The sequence below is a fragment of the Chrysochloris asiatica genome, unplaced genomic scaffold (genome assembly GCF_000296735.1).
Source record: "Chrysochloris asiatica unplaced genomic scaffold, ChrAsi1.0 scaffold00173, whole genome shotgun sequence".
NCBI lineage: Eukaryota > Metazoa > Chordata > Mammalia > Afrosoricida > Chrysochloridae > Chrysochloris > Chrysochloris asiatica.
Window position 1 is genome coordinate 1,513,435 of NW_006408691.1, and position 23,703 is coordinate 1,537,137.

At 41.2% G+C, this 23,703-nt stretch overlaps 1 protein-coding gene across 1 annotated transcript in view; it reads right to left on the bottom strand.

Annotated features, from left to right (window-relative positions):
• Positions 1–23,703, bottom strand: part of GNB1 (guanine nucleotide binding protein (G protein), beta polypeptide 1) — a 60,780-nt gene that overhangs the window by 19,338 nt on the left and 17,739 nt on the right. Inside the window, exons 2-6 of the mRNA XM_006871726.1 lie at positions 18,714–18,816; positions 13,665–13,703; positions 11,911–12,017; positions 5,495–5,558; positions 4,197–4,359 (exon numbers count right to left, since the gene is read on the bottom strand). Coding sequence (XP_006871788.1) covers positions 4,197–4,359; positions 5,495–5,558; positions 11,911–12,017; positions 13,665–13,703; positions 18,714–18,770 — 430 coding nt within the window. The 5' untranslated portion in view covers positions 18,771–18,816. The remainder of the gene's footprint in view (positions 1–4,196; positions 4,360–5,494; positions 5,559–11,910; positions 12,018–13,664; positions 13,704–18,713; positions 18,817–23,703) is intronic.

Consider the following 23,703-nt stretch of genomic DNA (forward strand, 5'->3'; position numbering starts at 1 on the left):
GAACAGCTACAGTGACAGAAGATACATCTTCATGATGAACCTGACCTATACTCAGAGCGGGAGTTACTCTAAATACCAACAGAGAGGGAAAGAGTCTTCAAATCAAGTATCAATGCTATCCGCTCTGTACACAGGGTACATAGGGACGGGCAACTTAGACATTGGCTACCTAAAAATGAGGGGGTAATAAAGGCATGAAGTGACTGACTTACAAGGTTTCAAGAGGGAGTTTAGTTTAGGAGTATGGGGGAAAAGAAAGAGTCCCACTGAATAGCTGTCATCTTGCCTGGAGATGGGTCTGGTGAAAGGAGATGGGGATAGGATTCATAAGCTTCAATAGTGAATAAATGTTATCATGACTAATCACGACTGTCACAATTGTAAAGGTGGAAGTTTTGTAACAAAAAAAGGGGAGTGGTTAATCTTGCAGTCCAGAAGCGGACGACCCTGCGACTATCAAGAGAGGAGCGCACAAACAGAATACGGGACTTTATCCGGGGAGGCAGCAGCACCAGTGATGGAGGGAGAGATGGGGGCCTGGAGAGGGGGTGCGGCTGAGGACTCTAGATTCATGGACTAAGAAGAGAAGGACTGAGAGCTGGTGGACAGGAGTCAACTTGCAGAATGTGCCCTTTGGAGATGTAAATTATTATATATGCTTGAGTGGTTTTTTTAAAGTGGATAGAGAGAAATATTGTTAACTGATGGTATATGGAGGGGATTATAATCAATGTAATGAAACAAGGTAGATGATTTGTTGAATGTTAAACTGATGATTTGCCCTGTAAACTTTCCCTCAATCCACAATAAAAATCTCAAATTAAAAAAAAAAAAAAAAAAGACAAAATTAATATTTTCAGATAAGTGAAAACTAATTCAATGTCAACCAACATGCATTACTCTGGGAAATGCTAAAAAGTTCTACCAGCTAAAGGGGTGCCAGAAAGAAAACTCAGAAAGAAGTAAAAACACGAGAAATGACATAAGTAATGTTGAGCTACTCTGTATTGTGGGGCTTCTAACACACACACATGGAGAAAACACACATGAAGAGTGAGGAGGGTGGTGGGAAATGGGCCTTTATGACAAGAAGCTCTAACATTATATATAAGATGGTACAATATGAACTCTAAGTGAACATTAAAAATTATGACGTACATTGAAATTCTGAGATCAACCACTAAAAATAATCAAAGATGTTTTCCTGAAAAACAAGGTTATTTATTAGGTCCTGTCGAATCCATTTCAATCCAAAGCGGCCCCATGTGAACTGCCTCCTAGGGTTTCTAAACTATGACCTTTCCAGAAAATTCTACAAAATCATTCAAGGAATCCAAAAGACAAGAAAAGAGGAACCTGCAAAGCAAAAAAACCCAGAAAGGACTAAACAAGTGGCACAGACCTAACTCAACAATCCAATTTTACATGAAACAGAGACGAACTAAACACTATTTAAAAGTCAGAAACGTTTAAGAGTTGATAACAAGGAAGGCTCACCTCCTATACGGAGTACTGGTGTGCTACTGTAGGATAAGCACTGGACTGCTAATCACAAGGTTGGTGGTTCAAACCCACCAGCTACTCCTTGGAAACCCTACAGGGTTGCTATGAGTCAGAAGTGACTCAATGGCACATAACAAACACCACCTCCTATGTGTCGTTTACCAACTCGATTAATCACATGACTACTTCCACTACCAATAGCTTCACCTTTCCAACAAAATATGAAGACACAGTTAAGTTGAAAGCATAAAGATAGAGAAAAAAAGCTTAACAAGCAAACAGCATGAGAAGGCTCGATGGCTATACAAGTATCAGATTAACTCGACTCTAAGAGAAATCTGGAGTGCTGGTGTGGCACTGTCGGATAAGCACTGGACTGCAAGGTCAGTTACTCAAACCCACCAGCTGCTCCTCAGAAATCCTACACAGGGAGTTGCTGAGTCAGAAGGCATTCAACAGTACTTAAACAACAACAAGCGACAGAGCATATCCAGAGAAAAAGACGAGCAGTTTAATGATAAGAAGGTGACTCCATCAGGAAAACACAAAAATCATCAAAGTATGTGTACCTACTTAAAAAGTTCCAAATATACAAAGCAAAACTGACAGAATTAAAGGGAGAAATTGACAAACCTACAACTAGAGAGATTTTAACATCTTTCTCTCAGCAATTTACAGAAATAAAATAGGTATTTACCACCTGGTAGTTGGTGGTTAAGTACCGAGAAATCGGTTCTGACTCGTAGTGACCCTGTACAGGGTTTGTGAGGCTGTAAATCTTTACAGGAGCAGAAAGCCTCATCTTTCTCTCATGGAACAGCTGGTAGTTTCGAACTGCTGACCTTGTGGTTCATAGCCCAATTCGTAACCACTATGCTACCAGATAGGTCTCAAAAAATGCTAAAGAAATGAAATGATACAGTGAATGTCCCCTGAACACAATGGCATTTAACTAAAAATCAGTAACAGTTTAAGTTATTGATGAAAACCTCAAATATTTGGCAATGAAACAAAATACTTCTAAATAGTTGTGAACCAAACCAGAAATTTCAAGGGAAATAAAAAATACATAAGCAATGATCATTAAAATAAAAGATATCAAAGTTTGTGAGATGTAGTTAGAGCCATGCTCAGAGGGAAGTTTATAGCCATTAAGAGCTCTGGTAGTGTAGTGGTTACGAATCGGGCTGCGATCCTCAAGGTCAGCGGTTAGAAACTACCAGCTGTTCCAAGGGAGAAAAGATGAGGCCTTCTGCTCCCGTAAAGATTTACAGCCTCAGAAACTCTGTACAGGGTCGCTATGAGTCGGAACTGACTCCAGGGCACATAACAACAAGTGCTTATATTTGAAAATAAAAAAGGTCTAAAATTCATAAAGTTTCACCCTTAGAAACTAGAACATTTGGAATAAACTAACCATAGAGTAAGTAGAAAGAAGGACGGAAGGAAGCAAAAAAGAGCAGAAATCAATGGTATGCAGGCACTATATAGGCGCATATATTTACACATGTTAAGTTCTGACTCTTAGTGACCTTCTACAGAGTTTCCGAGGAGCAGCTGGTAGGTTTGAACAGCCTACCTTGCGATTAGCAACCCTGTGCTTTTCCTAGAGCACCACACCAGGACCCCTATATTTGCATGTGTTAAGTGCCGTTGAGTCGGTTCCTGTATGAGGTTTCCAAAGAGCAGCTGGCATGTTTGAACCACTGACCTTGCAGTCCAGCGCCTTAACTCATGGCACCACACCAGGACTCCATATGTGCATATGGTTGAGTGCAAATATGGAGTTGCTGAGTGCCGTCGAGTCAATTCCGACCCATAACGACCCTGTATAGGGTTTCCAAGGAGCAGCTGTTGAGTTTGAACCGCCAACCTTGCAGTCAACAGCTTTGCAGCCTGGCGTGTTAAGCCACAGCACCACACCAGGACTCTATATTTGCATGTATCTGGACCAAATCAATTTATTTAACAGATTACTTCACTGGTATCAAAAGCAGCATTATTTACTTCATTAATTATGAAAGTTTCTTTTTTGCATGTGAAATAGGTGAGTCTAATGGGGTCATGACAAAAAAAATATTGAGGGATATTTTTGTGAACTGAGAACAGTTACAAAAGCAAAAATATTAGTGTTAAGATCTTTTTCAGAAAAACTGCAACTTTTCTTATAACTGTGTTATTATAGGTAAACTAAATCCTGTCAAAATGAAATACCATTCATCATGCAAAGTTAGTCATGTTCAAAAGAACTAAGCCTACAGAACTCAACTCGGCTTCCAAGTATGTAGCTGATACGAAGTCAGGGTAGGTGTTTATGGGCATGTGCATACAACATCTCAATGAGGAATTCCCCATAGAAAGGCAATCGATGGAAGCTGACTGCGAAGACAATGGATAAAATGGTGTTATATACTCAGGTGTAAAGGAAGGTGGCTCCCAGCAGGTCCTATAGAAGTGACCCAAGTGCTGGGTCCTTAGACATGTAAGTCAGAACCACTGCATCACTATTACCTAAAGGCTTCTCATTGGCAGAGGCGTTTCTGGACTGTCTCTGGTTTTCAGAACACTTTGGTCATTATTGCCAACTGTTCCTTCTATCTGAATCAATCTCATTAAGTAATTATTGGAAAGTGGTAAGTGTACCCTAGGTCAACCGCGTGTAGTATGGCTTCAAGGTTATTAGAGGTATTTACCTGTGTGTCCGGCCAGCTCACGGCTAACGCGTACATTTCCTTCACGAGTTTTAAGATTGTAAATGGAGCAGATGTTATCAAGGCCACCACAAGCCACGTAATTCCCAGAAGGGGCATATGCACAGGTCATGACCCAAGAGGAGCGCAGAGGAATGGCGTGGACCTAGGGAACAGGTGCACAGGTGGTGCAAATTGGTCAGGCCTCAGATTATTAAACTCTAATGCTATCATTTTTATCTTGAGTTAAAACTTGTTTTCCATAGGAGATTAAGGGAGCAAAAAAAAGTAGGACATGGTTCTGAGAAACGCTTATACATATGACCAGTCAGGTGACAGGAAAATTGAATTAAAATCCAGCGCAGCAAATGGAAAGAGCATTTAAGTTTTCTTCAAGCTATACCTTGAGGTTAGGTAGACATAGACACAAAGGCAGCCCTGTCTCCTTATCAAAACTGAATAAAAGACACTTCAGTGGGCAATCACGATGGCTACACATTAATTAAAAACACAAAGTATTTTTACTGAAGCAACCAAACTGGACATCACACGTCTGTGTAAGTCCCGCAACCTTTCACATGCATTCAGTCTTCTCTAGTAAAATAAAACTGAATTCGATCTTGGAACTTTTTCATTTAATACAATTAATTTTGGATTACAATTAAAATAATCTGACAATGATACTTCAAATTATAATGCCTCTCAGATTATCTTTTGTAACATTAATAACTAAAGAATAAAATATGAAATTTCCTAGATTGAGCTTAGAACTGGAATCCAAGTCTCCCAGGGACATGAGGAGGTACTCACCTATTTGCTTTGTCAAGAGATGACACACCACGGCAGAACTGTACCAAGCCCACCAGATGAGACAGTAATGTCTGCTAGTCACATGATCTGGCTTCCACCTCACCCCCATGACTTTATTACTAAAAACTCGAGTTTACTCTGATTTTCCCCTCCCTACTCCATGCATATTGTCAGGAGGGACCAGTCGCTGGAGAAGGATATCATGTTTGATAAAGTGGAGGGTCAAAGAAAAAGAGGAAGACCCCCAACGAGATGGACTGGCCAAGTGGCAGCATCAATAGACTCAAGCGTGGCAACAGTAGTGTGGTTGGCCCAGGATCGAGCAGTGTTTCATTCTGCTGTGCATAAGGTCGCTATGAGTCAGTACCAACTCGATGGCACCTAATAACAACAACAACAACCCCAAGCATATGCTGGAAGAAGTATGAACAAAGAGTTCAGAAATTCCACCATGTCCGGATCCCTAAAGATGGGACGGTGCAGTCTCTTACCTTGTTGGTGGTGTAACTATCCCAGATGATAAGTTTGCCATCTTGCGAGGCACTAACTAGCAGCCTGGAGAGAAAGAGAAAAAGAAACACCTCAGCAGGATAGCAACACAAAATGCTACAAAGGCAACAAACGAAAGCTAGAATTCCAGAGACTCCTAATGTATGCTTCAGTGTTTCATCTGCTTAAGATAAAGCACACTTATTTTTAAGCAAAAATAACTCTGTTTAATATGTTAAATCAACTTGTAAGCTGACAGAAAATATTCTCATAGATAACAGTACACACTTAAAGAGTACTCGGCTCCAAAGGCAACTTCAATACCCAGGGTCACTCCCTGTTGTCAGTCAAGATGGGTGACTTCTTCCCATAACTGCTTCTTTTCTTTACAAGTAAAATTTGAGACACATCAATCTTTCAAGACACAGATGACCTGCCCTGTAAAATTCCACTCAATCCACAATTAAAAACCTTAAAAAAAAAAAAAGAATCGTGCAGGGGAAGGTAGATTCCCCACTGAATAGTTTTCATCTTGTCTAGATGGGTCTGGTTAAAAGAGATGGAGCTAAGATTCTTATGATTCAATAGTAATTGTTACTATAACTAATTAAAACTGTCTCAATTGTAATGTAACAAAAACGGAGGAGTTGATAATCTTAGTCTGGAAAGAGAGGACCCTAGGACCATCAAGGGAGAAGAGCACAAGTGGAATGCGGGACCCTATCCAGAGAAGCAGCAACACCAGAGATGGAGGCAGAGATGAGGACATGGAGAGAGAGGGCAGCTGAGGACTCTGGACTCATGGAAAGAGAGGCACTGAAAGCTGGTGGCCAGGAGGCAGGCTTGCAGAATATGCCCTTTGGTTGTTTACATTACTATATATTCCTAAGTGTTTTTGCGTACACAGCCCCACCCCCCAAATTTAAAAAAACAAACAGTGGAAATGGAAGCAAATACTGTTGAATGATGATGCACGGAGGAGATTGTAATCACTGCAATGAAACGATGGTGTAAAGCCAATGTTCTTTCATGCAAATTATCACTCAGTTCAAAATAAAAAGTCATGGAACATAAAAAAAAAAAAAAAAAATCATTGACTTTGAAGTATATTCTAAATGCATTTAACATTTTAAATCAGTAGGCAGATCTTAAAATCTCTACCTCAGTTAAACAAATAGATTTCAAACATTTAAAGTCATTTTCCATTTGATTTTAAGTTATGTTGCCATCCTTTGTTCTATTTCTCAAACTAAAAAACTGAAAATGAATATAACTGCTATATACATCTAGCTGATGTAGACTTTCATTTATCTTTACCCTTTGCATGTATAAAGTGCTTTAGAAATCAGTAAATGCAAAGAAGAGTATTAAACATGGATCAAAGTGAGGTCTTTTTTCATGTTATTTTTTTCCCTACTCTTTAGAAAAACTAAAGCACTGTAATAAATAGACTCAAAAAGTTGACTATAAAATTTCACAGTAAAGCAATACAATACTGTAAGTAATTTTATGAATTAAATATATAAAGTATAGCTGCCATAGATGAAAATACTTCCCCATGTGTATTTAAACATATTGACATGTTATATTAATACTCAATTTAAAATGATTTTTATGTCAATTCAAAGATGATTTCATTCAAAGATTATTTTATGATCTCTGTGTTGGAGTATCTCTATTCTTCTAAATCCCATTCGTGAGGGGAAAAATTAACTTGTTTCATGAAATATATTGAATTACAGTCTCTAATAAATATAATGTGACCTGAAAAAAAACCAGACATAGATGGATATGAAGGAATAGTATGATTCGAAATATTCCAAATTCAAAAGACAGTCCTTTCTCCACACTCCCCCCAAAATGTACATTTCAGAGATGGAGCTATAAGAGGAATCTAGGACCCCTAAAGACATAAGGAGGTCTCCTGCTGCCTTGTCAAGACACGATAAACTAGAGCAGAACAGGCTGGGCCACCAGAAGACTAGCACCACACCATCATTTTGCATCCCAATGACTGGGCAGCCATGCTAAGTTTGGAATCTGAGCTGCAAAGAGCTGTCTTTATGTGCAGAATTAAGGCTCTGATCATGAACTGGAAGTAAAACTCATTCTAGTCACTTTCATAACTTTGATGCTTTCGGTCAAACTTGACATTCTGATGCACCAAGCACAAGCTTCCTTTAAGAGATATCAACAATGAGACTGGCATGGAATAAAAATCTTGTCAACACTAATTACACAACTCAGTGTGCAGCTGCAACTTCTGAAAACAAGTTTCTGCATCTAGGTTCAAGGATACCTGTGTTTCCATGCATTTTTTCTGGGTTCTACCTGTGTCACTTCTGACTGTGAGTTGAGTCTCAGACTCATAAGCTCATCCTCCTAGGCTGAGAGGGTCGGGAAGGTCACTTTCAGACATACCCTCTGGCTAAACAGCCTTTATACTTGCTGACTCGTGAGGGGGTTAAAGAAAGTGCTAAGCTGCCTATTTAGCCTTCTGGAAGATGAGAGAAAACTTGCCTCTTAATCCCAGGTCAGGTAACTCTAAGAACTGGGTCTGCTTTGCCTCCTAGAGCTTTTACTGACATGCTCATCCGTGATCAGAACAGAGACGAGTTAAGAGTAAGTCCGAAAGGCTCAAGAACATTGAAGTGCCTTTGCATTTTACCTCCAAGGCTAGTTTGGTTTAGATGTATTTCACCCCTTTTATACCACCAGACTTAATCAGATGAGAGAAGACCTTCAGAAAGGGGAAAGAAACTTTAGCTTTAGTTCATGTGACTGACAAGAGGACCTCAAATGCTAAAAAAAATATAATCCAACTATGCAGAAATGAACGTACTATAAATATACTGGAGTTGTTAAGTGACACTGAATCGGTTCCGATTCATAGAAACATTGCGTAGGGTGTAGGAGGCTATACATCTTTGTGGAGCAAAAAGCCCTATCTTTCTTCTGTGGAGCGGCTGGTAGGCTCAAACCACCGACTTGTTGAAGCACGGAGTCACCGTGCTTCCCAATATACTGGTGAGCATATTACAAAGGTGGATTCTAAAAAGTTATGAAAAATGGAATGAAAAGATAACGGAATTTTTCCATGAACTTTTTGAAGCCCCTTCGTATACATTTGCACATACATGTATATATAAATCTAATATGTAGTTTTGAACGAAAAACTGATAATCACCCAACTATTTGAAAGCACCCATATATTATATATTTATGGATGTATAATTTGAGTTATTAAAAAAATTTTTTTTTACACATCATCCTTTGTTTATGAAATTAAAGCAAATTAAAAAACAAAACATATCTGCTTTGTACTCAAAGAGGCTAATGACTGGGTATCAGAAGGTCTCTCTGTCTTTTAAAAACAGCGTCTTACTGTGTTTTTGATGAAGGATCACACAGCAGTTTAGGTTACCATTCAATAATTCCTACACAGGTTTTTCACCGAGATTGCTATATTCTTCACAGTGCTCATTAGTTCCACTCTGGTTGTTCCCTTTACTTTCATCTACTTTCCCCGTCTCTTTACACTTCTCATCTTTGTCTCATACAGGTGATTTTTAAAAGGAGCACAGTACTCATAGGTGGCACAATGTTATTATTTAGTTACCACGGTAACCTCAGGGGTTAGTTTCAAAATTCAAGGTCTGGAGAGTTATGTAAGGACAAGTCTCAGGGAGCCCTTCAATCTCAGTCAGTCCAGAAGGCCTGTTTTTGTTGTGTTCTAATTTGAGGTTCTGTTCCACATGTTTTCACATTGTATAAGGGTTCATCTATTGTGGCCCTTATTAGAATGGCCGGTTGTGGGAGTTGGGAATCATCTAGTTCTCGGTCAGCATAGATGAGGCTGGTTGTGTAGACTATTTGTACCGTACACTAGTTTCCTTTTTAAAAAAAAAAAAATCAAAAGTTTCTTACTGACTTTGCCTTCAAACAAGTGGAAACAAGGAGAAAAGGGGAGGGGACTCATTAAGCAGTGAAGTCATTTCTACAACATTTCGTTTATATACAAAACTAAGCACACAAGCCAATGCATAAGGAAGACTGCAGAAGAACTGATGCATTTGAGTTATGGTGTTCAAGGAGAATATTGAAAGTTCCATGGGCTACCAAATGAACCAACAGATCTGTTTTGGAAGAAGTGCAGCCAGAATGCTCCTTGGAGGATAGGATGGCCAAATTTCATCTCTCATATTTTAGATATATTGTGTCAGGAGGGACTAGTCGCTGGAGAAGGATATCATGTTTGGTAAGGTGGAGGGTCAGAAAAAGAGGAAGACCCCCAGCAAGATGGATTGGCAAAGTGGAAGCATCAATGGGCTCAAGCATGGCAACAATTGTGAGGTTGGCCCAGGACAAGGCAGTATTTCATTCTGTTGTGCATAGGGTCACTATGAGTCAGTACCAACTTGATGGCACCTAACAACAACAATAACAACAAGCATACAAGCATCCTAGAAAGAGGACGGACAGATGGGCAGTGGGGATACTATTAAAAAAATTTATGTGGTGGTGGTGGTGATGTGCTGTGAAGTTGGTTCTGACTCAAAGCAATCCAGTACAGAGTTTCTGAGGCTGTAAGCCGTTACGTGAGCAGAAAGCATCTTTCTCCCACAAAACAGCTGGTAGTTTGACCCTGAGGTTAGCAACCCGATTCGTAACCACTATGCAACCAGACCTCCTTAAATATATAGGCCCGGTCAAATGTGAGTGCTGGGGGACTAGGTCTACTTCAAACCAAGAGGAATCAGAAGACCAAAAGCAGTTTAAACTGTCAGGGGTGGAGGGAGAAGGGTCCAGGTCTAGCAGGAAGGTGGAAGGAGCTCCTAGCAGGCAGGTCTGGGGCTGCTAGATGCTCCAGGAAGGGAGGGGGCTGGCTTCAGAAGTCTCACAAGGGCTTGTGTTTCAGGGAGATGATAGCACTGCCCCTCAGCTTCTCTGCCAGGATCAGAAGTCCTTAGCCTACTCCCAGCAGTCTGCTTGTAATTCATGCTTGAGTCCTGTCAGCTTCTTCTTGATGGCATCCTTGGAGCTAAATAGATTTAGCCCCACATCATCAGCCCTTCTCTAGGACGATGTTCTTGTCCTCACTCAGACACAAGAGCACAGCTTTCCTGCTGTACTTCTCCTCTGACAACGATGACTGGTGCACCTTCATGTCAGTGAACACCTTGATTACACCATTACAGACAGCCACACCAGAGGTCATGCTTCGGGAAGCGAAAAGCATATGCAGAAAGAGCCACTACTCAGCTGCTGCCAGGATCCAACTGAACCACTAGTTTCTTCTCTGAGCCTTTGGTTTCCTTCATTCTCTTTAGTTCAGAACAGTACCGACCAATAGCAGTGATTTAGATGGCAGCAGAGGGTCTCTTAATACCATTCATGTTTTTGTTTTCTTTTGCTTGTGATGCTAAAAGAGGACTTCTGTATATACACGGACACTATGAAAGGTTAACTGTCCAGAGTGAAGACATAAAGCATCTACACCACCCTAGCCAAGAACACAACTAACATGATACTTACCAGCCTCCTGAGCAGCCCCTTCCTGCCAAGGTAACCACTACCCTGAACTCTGACCTGCTTGCCTGCTTCCTGGCCTTTCAGAACATTTAAGACTCAGATTGAACATAAAACCATACACAAAATAGCCACACACACAAAACCCACTAATCCTCCTGCCTCGCCTGAAGCATGCCATAGTTCTGATGCTCTGGCCACATACACTTTACTTAGTTCCTGAAACAACCCAGCTCTTCTTAGCTGAGAGCACTGACCACCCTCTTTAAGTCAGCTGGGTATAAGGCCATCCCTACCAACTGAGCTGGAGTCTGGCCTGCCAAATGAGAGCAATTTGCTTGGGTAGCCAAGGACGTGCCTGGGCTCAGATCTTGCCTGAATGGAACTGTGTCTAATTAAGATATTGATGACACCACACATGGGAGTCCAAATCCAAAGTCCAACACACAATTTGGTTATCTTCTACTTCTGATAATATATTTCAAAGTAGATTGAGTACTGAGGACATTTTGTTTCTTTTCTGACTACTGCCATCATTAAAATGATCTAAGCTAGCCCTCATTTGCATATGGAATTGTATGGGATACTGTATAGAACAAGCTAAAGATAGAATCTTTTGTTCTCTAGTTGTTTACACTCCAATGCAGACAATTTCATGAACAAAGACAAAGCCAAGCAAAAATTCCACTCTGGTAAACACGAAAAAATACTACTGAAGGAAAGAAAGGCATATTAAGAATAGTGTATGCTAAGTGTTTGAAAAGAGTTAGCTACAGTCACATAGTGTTTTATTGAATTATCTGACTCAACTTTATAAATTTTCTTTTATGATGACAACAATCATTCTGTTTTTCCCACATGCATCATGCCCGATCCAGTCCCCAGGTACCTGGAATCTGTGCCCCAGTGCATGGCATAAATCTTGGCCAGGTGCCCCCTCAGCGTTCTCCTGGTTCGCATCTGGATTCGTCCCACAGGGTCGATGTTGTTTGTGATCTTAAAAAGGAAGGTTCTGCATACTCAGTCTGTAGTGAAGTGAATCAACACCCCAGGGCTCCTGTCTTCCTCCCCTCATCCCTATGATTCAGGCCATGCCCCTCAGCCACAGGCCCCACACATCCCTTGCTCCAGGATCTGGGGCGACTTGAGGATTCCAACTCTTCATCTGACCCACCATGCTTAACTGCTGTCCAACACCAACATGTTACCTGCTACTCTGAACCTGACCTCTGCTGTGCTCTAGTATCACGACCCCTGTTCCCTTTGCACAGCCTGTGCTCCCCCACCCCCCACCCCCAGGCATCCTCCTCTTGACAGCTTCTGCAACTGCAATACTACCACTCAAGGCATCAAACTGGATGCAGATAGTTGTGGATTTACCATGACGTATCAGAAAACCAGACATTAATTATTTTAGTTTCACAAATGGAATACATGTGTCACAATAGCAAAACTAAACCTATGGCCATCAAAGTCAATTCGAGACCCTGTACAGGATTTCCTGAGACTGTAAATCTTTATGGTAGCAGAAAGTTCCATGTTTCTCCTGAAGAGCAGCTGGTGAGTTCGAGTTTCCAACCTTCTGGTTAGCAATCTAGTTAGTACTTATCCTACAGTGCCACCAGGGTTTTAAAGTTTATCTGAGAATTCAGGTATTTCTATGCAATATAAGTACTCCTGGTGTTGCGCTGCGGGTTAATGTGCTAGGCTACAAGGTTGGTTTGAACTGCAAGGATGGCGGTTGAAGCTCACCAGGAATGCCTCAGAAACCCTATACAGGATCACTATGAGTTGGGACCGATTCGACGGCACTTAACAACAACAAATACAATATAATGTTCTTTAGTTTACTGTTTGTTGTTGCTAATACAAGACCAGTGGTTACAGCACGGAGTCACTGTTTAGCCCCAATTAAAACACATCCCTTTAAAGCACTGTTATTAAGTGCCATCAAATCAGTTCTAAGTCACAGTGATCCTGTATCGGGTTTTCAAGGAGCAGCTGGTGGGTTTGAACTGCCAACCATGTGGTTTACAGTCCAGTGCTTACCCTATAGTGCCACGCCAGGGCAATGTAAAAAAAAATGAATCATTTGCAGTAGAACTTACTCTACCCACATATTTCTATTCAATTGTTTGGCTTTAGAAATCAAAATTCTGGAATAGGCTTTGTGGAAGTTACAGCTTCTAAATCTTATTTTAAGACAATAACATTATTTTTAAATTCTTATCGCCACTATAGAAAAAATATGAATTGAAGTGTTGGAGAGGTGCTTTTTTTTCAGGTATTTCTTGTCTGGTAGCGTAGTGGTTACGAATCGGGCTGCAAACCTTAAGGTCAGCGGTTGGAAACTACCAGCTGCTCCGCGGGAGAAAGATGAGGCTTTCTACTCCTGTAAAGATTTACACCCTCGGAAACCCTGTACAGGGTCGCTATGGGTCGGAACCGACTCGACGGCACTTAACAACAACAACAACAAGTATCAGACAGGGAATCTTTAAGTAGTGGGCTCGGGCTGTCCCACCTCACTACACAGAATCAGAGCTGGTACAGAGTTCATTCTAGAGGTCCTTGGTGTGAGAGCTGCTAGGCACTGACCTGAGCGCCATACAGATGGCTCTAGTTGATTAAAGGGGCTCTTACCTGAGAAAGAGTCGCATCTGCACATGCTTTTCTTGCATCCTAGGAAGTGACAACCACAAAGAGCAATCAGTGATACTTCAGACACATCTGACTCTAAGCCTTTACACCAAGGTTACAGGCAGAGCCTCCATAGAGCAAAAATGGAATGCAAAAGGATGGGGTGTGTTTTCCTTCTCTCTCCCCTAGTATCATATTGTCCACTGCAGTCATTGGACTACTGAGATAATACTTCATCTAGGTTCTGGACCACATCAAATATAGAGAACTGTGTGACCATCTCTACATATACTTGAGATTAGCAAATTGCCTTCCCTAGCACTAGGACACTCCTGAGAACCGAGAGGATGATTCTGGAAGGCTGGCACAACAAGTAGAACCCGGTGCTGCCACCTCCTCTTCCTGTCTAGCAGCCTTGCTTGTACACAGACCCTGCCCATGCCTCCCACTTAGTCTTTAGAGTTGTCCATGTGAAGTCAAAAGGGGCAGGGTCCAAGAAAAAAGGCCAAAAAAACCCCATCAATGTCCAGTCCAAAGAGTTTGCCCTCTAGACTTCATTTTCAAGCACATAATCTTTTTTTTTCTGAATTCTATGGAAAAGGTCAAGGGATTTGGAGTCAGATAATCAAATTCAGATAAGACTTTGCAGACTATGCTTCATCAACTATGGAGATATACTAATCAAGTTTTTCAAATGCTACTAAGTAAACAAAGTTACTAAACCATGAATTTTGAAATCTCATTTCTCCTATGGAATAGCTGGTACTTTCGAACTGTGACCTTGAGGTTAGCAGCCCAACTGATATCCACTACACTATTAGAGCTACGATATGCATATATACTTCATAAATAAAAAATCAGACATTGGGAAAAAAGGTTCAAAATTTGGGTGTGGACAGGTAACAAATTCATAAAATTTTCAAAGGAAATCTTTGAAAAATGATGACAATTTCCAATGGAAAACAAAAAAAAAGCATTTCCACTTTTTGAGCCCCTACTTCCAAAAGTCCAACTGGCACCTATGTGTATCAGGCATCCATGCTGGAATGCAAGTAAGGGAGGCATTCCTAAGAGACAAGCTTTAGGAGCAAACAGCCTCACTGTAACAATGATTTATTTGATGAAGTCAGTGGGAATACTTATCAGTGGAGAAGGTATAAATATACTCAGAGATGACTATTGTAAGTAGAACAAAGATCTAGACCACATCTTAATTGTACTATTATTAGAAGTCATTCTGCTTACAAATGAAAAACAAAGAAATGATTTAATCAAGTATTTCTATGCCAGCAGCTAAGGAGGAAGACTGAAATCTTTTATAAATTTTTAGATTAATTCCTATTTCAACCCAGGAAGGTAATGTACAAAAGATATGTTATTTAGTGCAAAAGCATCTATACTGTTTGTGATGAGAAATGTCACCATATGCAGAAGTTTGCCTTTTCTGTCTACTTAAACCAGAGGACATACATACAAGTCATCAGTCAGATTTGGTCAATTCCTTACTCTGTCTGGGTATGTTTCACACACAGAACAACGCACAGAGAACTCCTGGCTCTGCTCATAGTCCCTAGTGACAACATTTGGATCAAACATCACAATGTAGCCAGCCTGCCACACTGGTGAGATAGCTTTGCAAACACATGGGGTAGGGCTGGGGGAGATGGGACATAACACTTTGTCTTAAAAACTATTATTAAGTGTGTACAATGATACATTTTAAGGTATTTGATTTTCCCATGTTCAGCCTGTTTTTCTTTGCGCACCTTTGTTTCCTCACAAATAGAAGCAAGAGGAGATGGTCCTTAAGAGACTTTTCAGCTTTAAAACAATTGTAAGAAAGAAATAACTTCTATTAGAATTACCTAACACCTCTTGTTTGTTTCTGCACTTTCTGCTTTCTTTAACAGGCATGTATTCCCCTTTGGTAACCAGAAAAAAAAAAAAAGCTGTTTTTTCTTCTTTTAAAAGTAATTGTTGATTGTTTGCCCTCTTCATCTGGTGTAATGGAGTGCCTGTATTGTGCAAAAGAGTGGTACCTCGCACAGCACTTTGCAGACACAAAGGCTATAAAAATGTGTGCAGAGGAGAGTGCTCCTCACTTCTGTGTGAAGCTCAACTGCTTTCCTAGCGAATGGTCTAGAACGGCACTGCCCCAAATGGCAGCCACAAGGGGCCACACTGAGCACTGGAGATGCATCTCGTAAAAACAACTGTACCAGTAAGCCTAAATAAACCACGAAAACAAAACAAAACAAAACAAAAAAAAACTCTAAAAACTCTGCCACAGAGTCAATGAAGACTCATAGCAATGCTAATACATGGTTTCATGGGAGCATACAGCCTCATATGCATCCTGTTGAGTGGCTAGTGGGTTTGAGCCCCCAACGTAGAAGTTAGCAGTTCAATGCCTAGCTTTCAGTGTCACCAGGAGTCCTCAAACATGAAATATACACTGAATTTTATAAACTTAGAATGAAAAAAATGAACACCAATTTTCCCAGTGAAAATGTATTAATCATGTTAAAGTGGTAATACTGTAGATATGCTATTTAAGACAAAATTTATTAAAATTCATTTAATCAATTGCTTTTCACACTTCAATGTAGTCACATGGATGGATGTGTGAGGTGGGATATGTGGCCAGATGGTGGGACAGGACTTTCCAGTGTGGTGGTTCCACCACAGTTCTCTCTTCGAGAAAACCTGATGTTGTAAAATGTTCAATGCCAACCATTATTTTCATTTAAAATCTATTATTTCTTTCACACATGCCACACAAACTTTATTTACTTGTTATGAATATACCTGAATCCACTCTTTATGAACAATAATTTATAGTTGTCAGAACAACAGAATTTCTTAAAATATGTACCAGCTAAGCTAATAATTTAGGGTAAACTTAAAAATTAGTAACTACAAGTACATGTTTAATACAGTTTCCTAGCCTTTCTAAATCCTAACTTCTGTACTTTTAAAACTTGCTTAGAAAAGAGATGAAAAAATAAAATCTCCAAAGCAGATGGTACGCACCTATCTACCCTCTAGCCACTGGCATTCGACAAAATGTATTAACTTGGGTGAAGGTGAAGGCAAGATAAGGCAATAAGAAGTTTGGCAAAAAAAAGATGGGAGGCAGGGGAAGACACAGGGAGGAGTGCAAGAATTAAAGGCAACAGAGGTAAACACTAGTAAGGTAAACACATCGCAAATAATCAACCACCTGAGATCAAAAGGACAGCATTTACCCAAGGACAAAGTTAAGAAGGGTTAGAAAAGGCGGAGGAATGGAAACAGGAAGCACAGGGATGAAATGGGATAAGTGATGTTACACTGAGGACTTTGCAATCAATGAGATGAAACAAAATATTTATGAATTGTTGAATGGAAAACATTATGTACTCTGTAAACCATTCAACCAATTCACAATTAAATAATAATTTTAAAAAGTAGGTGGTAAACAGCTGAGAGTATTTTGAATTAAAAACAAAAAACCCACCCCAAAACACACTACTACTAAGGATTGACATACCAGTTTCGATTTATTTACCAAAACCACTACTGCTTCAAAATGGACTGTCTAAAATGGGTGGAGAACGAACATCTGGCTCACGGGCCGTGTAAAACTCGTGAAATCTTTTGGCCCGGCCCTGCCAAGGCAACCACAGTTCCAGTCATCATATTAAGGGTGAGTTAATTACATGTTTGACCAACTTTAGCAGGCTAATTTTTTAAGTTGATAATTTTGTATGGCCTGTGAATGATATTATAAATTTTGGCAGAAAAAAGGTTCCCCAACCCTGGTCTAACTTATATCATGCAAAATCTTAAAGAGAATACTTTTTGGTTTCATTTAAATTACACTTCAAGAAATTGTTTTATATAATACCATGTATTTTACTAATTCTGTGAGTGTGTATACATATAACCAGTCATATTAAGCAAGTCTGATCTGAGCAAATCTTAAAAAAAAAAAAAATTTTTTTTTAAAGTTAAAAGTGTTCTTTATTTTAATTAAGGTATAGCTAATGTTTTAAATGTTAAGATTAGAAATTCTTACAATTAAAGGTTATTTTCTCTTTCCTCTTTGATTTTCAGTTTAATTCTATTATCTTTTCTCGAAGTTCACAAAAATCTTGGCTACAATGAACATGGTGTTTCTGTCGCCAACTACCATTAGGCTTTTTGAACATAACTGGCCTTTGAAGGTGAAATAATTAGGCTTCATCTTTACAGTCGATTCAAAAACCAATCTGTTGTTTGGGCATGTAGCAGGTGCTCTCAACTTCCCACCAAGTGACGCTCTGAAGGACAGCATCAGGTAACAAGAGATGAAAGTAAGAAAGCAGGGAGAGTATGCTCCTTTGTTGAATGGACAAAAATCTCTCTGGCTATACGGAGGAGCTGACTTCTCCTGGTTACATCCACCTTTTGGCTCTTCCTCTTCCTACCAACAGTCTGAATACTTATATTAAAGGGCTTCTATAAAATTGTCATTAAAAACACTGCCTAACAAAACTGAAAGAACAGAATTAATATCTTTTAGAAGTAAATCTTTTGAAGTTCAGGGGCCTTATATTGCAACACTGTACATCAGTCGCAGGTTGGAATTTAATTTTTGAGAATTCTGCGAATGTTATCCTTTGTACACTGCAGTCTAACATTGTATCTTCAATGAAAGTTATTGAAAGTTTTAGAGTCCAAAAACCACTCCTAAGGAACACCGCCTTTCAAAATCTGGTATACCTTAGATATTTTATTATTGTTGCAAAAACTCCTCTTTAACAAGTTTCTTTCCCTCAACTTAATATTCACAACATCACACCCAAAGTACAGTGACCAAAACAACGTCAAAAATGAATTCCCATGGTTAAGAATTGAAGGTACAAATAGATATTGTGTAACTTGTACAGTAAGTTTTAATGTACATTCATTCAATAAGGTGGAATAAACTAGAAAATAAAAGCCTCAAAACCATGCACTAAGTCATTTCTAAAACAGATGGCACCTGACATATAATGAATGAAACACAACACATATGTAGCTACGTACTCTAATTTGGTTTTTAAGCTGTTCAGCCTCCTGCCGTAGCTGGTCAAGTTCACTCATCTTCTGATCTTAGTGCTCTTCAATGTCAATGCAAAGAATCTGGGATCTGAAACACAAAATATAATAAGCTGTTGAGTAATTAGACAAAGCAGATTATAAAAACAAATTGAATTTTTTTTTGGAACTTTTAATTGTGAATTGAGTGAAGGTTTACTAAAAGATCATCAGTTTTACATGGAAAACCAAAGACTTCCGTTTCATCTCAATGACTGCAATCCCCTCCATGTAGCAATGGCTATCTCACTTCCTACCTGCGCTTATTTCCACTCCACCATCCTCCTTCCCAACTTTGTCCTCAGGTAAATGCAGTCCTTCTGATCTTGAGTTGCTGATACTAGTGTTGTTGTCCCCACTATATACCTATCTACTGCTTGGTTGCAAATTGGGTCATCAGGGTGAGTTCCATTCCATTCCTTTGAAGGGAGGTCGAGGACCATAGTCTTGGGTTCCTCAGTCTCATTCTAACCAGTAAGCCCAGTCTTTTTTATAATTTTTGAGTTTTGTTCTGGATTTTCTCCCACTCTAACCGGGACCTTCTAATGAGATCCCTTTTAGAGTAGTTATAGTGGTAGCCGGTCATCATCTAGTTCTTATGGTCTCAGAGTCATGGAGACTGATGTTCATGTGTTCCAATGGATTAGCTGATTCCAAACATCCTCAATTTTCATCACTCTTCTTTCTTTTGTACATGGAGAGACCAATAGTTGTACTTGAGATGACTGCTCATGAACTTTTTTTTGCCGACTGTAGGAACCACCCTACATCCCAGAATACTTTTAAGACTGGTGTAGCGCTGTGGCATAATGCGCCAGACTGCAAGGTCAGTTTGAACCACAAGGTTGGTGTTTCAAGCTCACCAGATGCTCCTCAGAAACCCTATACAAGGCCACTGTGGGTCGGAACCGACTCAAAGACACTTAACAATTGTTTATGCAGTTAAAGACACACTGATTGAGCCATAGAAGTGTTTGTGTGCCTGGCCATAGTTCACTCGGCAGCACTTCCTGACTAGGAAGCAGCTGGAACACTACTAGGCAGAGGCAGGACCCAGAATGGGAAGAATGGTACCTCTTAGGGGCCTGAGAGGGAGTAGTGGGATTCACTACTTGGAGGTGAGCAGAGAGGTCAAGAGGGTAGGTTTAAGTCAGGACCCAGGGGCAACATTTCCTCAGATGAGATAAGCTCCAAGATGGGGTTTCCAGGAAAAAAAAGCTGGGAATGGGGAGCAGCACTGTGGAGGGAGCAGAAGGTCTGTCACCCAGGTATTGTTGGAAGAAGAGCTGACCGAGTGGCCCTGGAAACTGTTATGTAATCTGGTAACTGGGTCTTTCTGCATGACAGTTGGAGGTAGTATGCTTTAGGGGAAGTCATGCACCATAGCAGCCAGCATCAGACATGGGAACCTGGGTTCTGCGAGGGTGACCACAGTAGGCAAAGAAATTACCTGTCTTCCACAGCAGGATGAGTCAGGAAAGCTCCCCTATCAGGGACCTAAATATTGACGCTCTCTTACTTAGTCAGGAACAACTTCAAGGGAGGGTAAGGAGTTTTCTATCTAAACCCACTTTTCACGTCTCCCAGGAGTTAGTTACCCCTTCATTCACCCACTTCTCCCAGTTTTTCTCACAAGGCATTTGTTATAGGGTTGCTGAGGGGAGGAGAGGACTAGGAAGTGGCTCTGATGGTGGCACCCAATCTACAGGGTTAGGAGTCAGAGTGGAGGTGGTCAGGGATAGTGGCTAGAGGAGCACGGCCAGGCCAATGGGTAGTGTGACCAGGAAGAAGATAGCTGAGAGTTGCTGCCACTGCAGGGCTGCTGAGAGCACAGTGCTGACCACCAGTGAGCAGGACACAACAAAGAGATGTGGACTGCTGCTGCTATGCTTCACGACAACTGACATGAGCAGTCCACTTAGGGCCTGACTCAGCACCACAAGTGCCGCCCATGCTGAGATGCTCTCCAGAAGTCCTGGGCCAGAACCACTGCCCACATATAGACCTATGTTCAGGAACACACAAGAAGTATAGAAGAAGAGGTTCTGAAGTGTCGGGGTAACTCTGTGTATAAAGACAGTAAGCCTGAAATGAGGCTGTACAGGACAAGGAGCAGCAGGGACATGGGGCTGGCAGCAGCCGCTAGAAGGGGTCCAGAAAAGGTGTTCTGGAGGTCTTGGAGGCCACCAGCTGCATAAGCAGCCCCCTCTGCCACCATCATCAGCAGTACTAACTAACCCTTGGTATGTGGAGAGGTGGTGCCAGAGATTAGATGACAAGGATTCTCTCCCCAAGCTTAGGACTTTGGCATTTCTCAAGAACCAGCTGGAGTACTTGCAGTGGTGTGTAGAAGACGACATGAACAGTGGCTGGCCCAGGATGGCTCACTCTATCCTCTCTGTTCTTCAAGGCCTTCCTGGCAGGCTATGTGGTACCCAAATTAAGGGAATGAGAGGTATTGGGCTTTGCTGTGGGCACTTGCACTGGTCTCTATGCAGCCCAGGCATATGCTGTGCTCACTGTAGAGAAGACATTGAGAGACTATCTGTGGTCACTATGCAAGGGATCCAACTAGCTCTGGATCCCAGGGGGAAGGAGAGCAGGAGCAACTGGGTACCCCAGACGCCATACCTCACTTCCCTGGCTGTCAGCCATTTGCTGTGTCCATCTTTCCTGCCTCCTTGATTCTCTTCCTGCAGAGGGTGGACAGAGGCTGGTCAGCTTGCACTGTGGATTCTTTCTTCCCTCCCTGACCCCAAAGGACTGGCTCCAAGACTGTGGCTATGAGTCAGAACCAAGTCTATGTCACTTAGCAACAACAGGGTTAGATTAATAAAATATAATTGCAAGTATTCATCTGGCTTTGTAAAATATGACAGTGTCTAACTTGCTACCAAAAATCTGGTCGTTGCTGTAGTGCCATCAAGTCAGTACCGATTCAGAGAGACCCTGGATAGGACTTCCAAGTATCAGCTGGTGGGTTTGAGTCACCAATCTGACAGTTAGCAGTCCAGTGCTTATCCTAAAGAGTGGTCCCATAAACTGTTATGTAATTTGTGGTAACTGGGTCTATCTTATTGTTAGTGTTAAGTGCTACGACCAAGTCGGTTTTGGCTCATAGCGACCCTGCATAGGGTTTCGGAGGCTGAAAATCTTACGGGAGCAGAAAGCCTCATCTTCCTCTCACAGAATGCCTGGTGGATTCAAACTACTGATCTTGCAGTTATCAAACCCAATTCATAACCCACTACGCTACCAGGACTCCTGAACACTGTATGGTTGATGGGTGTGTGTCACTGAGTCAGTTCTGACTCACACTGACCCTGTATAAGGTTTTGGAGGCTGCAAATCTTTACAGGAGCAGAAAACATCAACTTTCTCCTGAGAAGCCACTGGTGGATTCGAATTGCTGACTTTGCAGTTAGCAGCCCCACACATAATCCACCACACTACCAGAGCTTCTACACCCTAGTTGTTGGTGTTGTGAAGTGCCATCGAGTCGGTTCCGACCCATAGCGACCCTGAACAGGGTTTCTGAGGCTGTGAATCTTTACGGGAGCAGAAAGCCTCATCTTTCTTCCCGCGGAGCAGCTGGTAGTTTCAAACTGCTGACCTTGAGGTTCGCAGCCCGATTCGTAACCACTACGCTACCAGAGTTCCTTAGAGGACTGAAAAAAAGGAAAATCCGTTAAGAAGCTCTTTCCTGAAAGGATAAGATCTCATTGTAAACACAAGAACATAAAACTGAAAATGTAGGTAAAACACTGATAATGGTTCTCATACAAAAACCTAGTCAGTAGTTACTTTAGGACACAAGATAGTGACAAACTGGCACTCTGGTACCTCAAAGCCACCAAATGACCTTGAACTTAGACAAGCCAAACAAATGTTTACATGGCAAGTCTAAAAGGACAAGGGGTGATACCCAGCAGTTCTTGGGTACAGAGACAAATCAGACTCCACAGAAACAGTCCATGGTCCCAGTACATTCAGCGGCAGCACTTCAATCCTTGCAGGTGCAGGTTAAATTAGGATCACTGTGAGCAGCCTGTCCACCCACCTACCCGCCCTTGTTGCTCAATCATGTCAGACAGTACTTCTGAGATCAGAGTCAAGTGAAAGCATCCTGTTAAGCTAGACTGATTTTCCTAGGGGAAGGTCACATAACTGGGGAAGTATTTTTGGCCAAAAAAATTAAGTGTTGAGTCAGTCATAAATATGTCTAAATGTACCACAGAGTTGGTATAATTGTTGTTGTTAAGTGCCGCCGGGTCACTTCCAACTCAGGTTGTTGTTGTTAAGTGCCATCAAGTCAGTTCCGACCCATAGCAACCCTGTACAGGGTTTCCGAGGCTGTAAATCTTTACGGGCGCAGAACGACTCATCTTTCTCCCACAGAGCAGCTGGTAGTTTCCAACTGCTGACCTTGTGGTTCACAGCCCGATTCATAACCACTACACTACCAGAGCTCCAACTCATAGCAACTCTTCCAAGGAGTGGCTGGTGGATTTGAACTGTTGACCTTGTGGTTCGCAGTCCAGTGCTGATCCTATAGTGCCACACCATGGGTCCAAAGATGTAATTATCAGTATTTTAATCCCTTAAGAATACAGTTGGTTCCATGCAAATATAGCTCATGCAAGCACTTCACTTTTCTGTATAAAGACACAGTGGGGGGAAAAAGCTACCACAAAATTTGCAAAAAAAACCTGACTGATATATGAGGGTAAATCACTAAGTATTGCTACCAGAGTTTCAGTTCATACCTGGGTTTATTCCAAGCAAAACACGTCTCTGTGACCAATGGGTGGTTGTACAAAAATTCTCTCAGTAATACATGTCTTAGTCGCATTTGAGGGGACCTACCAGGCCAGTTAACTTCAAAGCAGAGAGAGCTCAAAAGGTTACGGAACACACAGGGTAGACACAGATGGGCAAT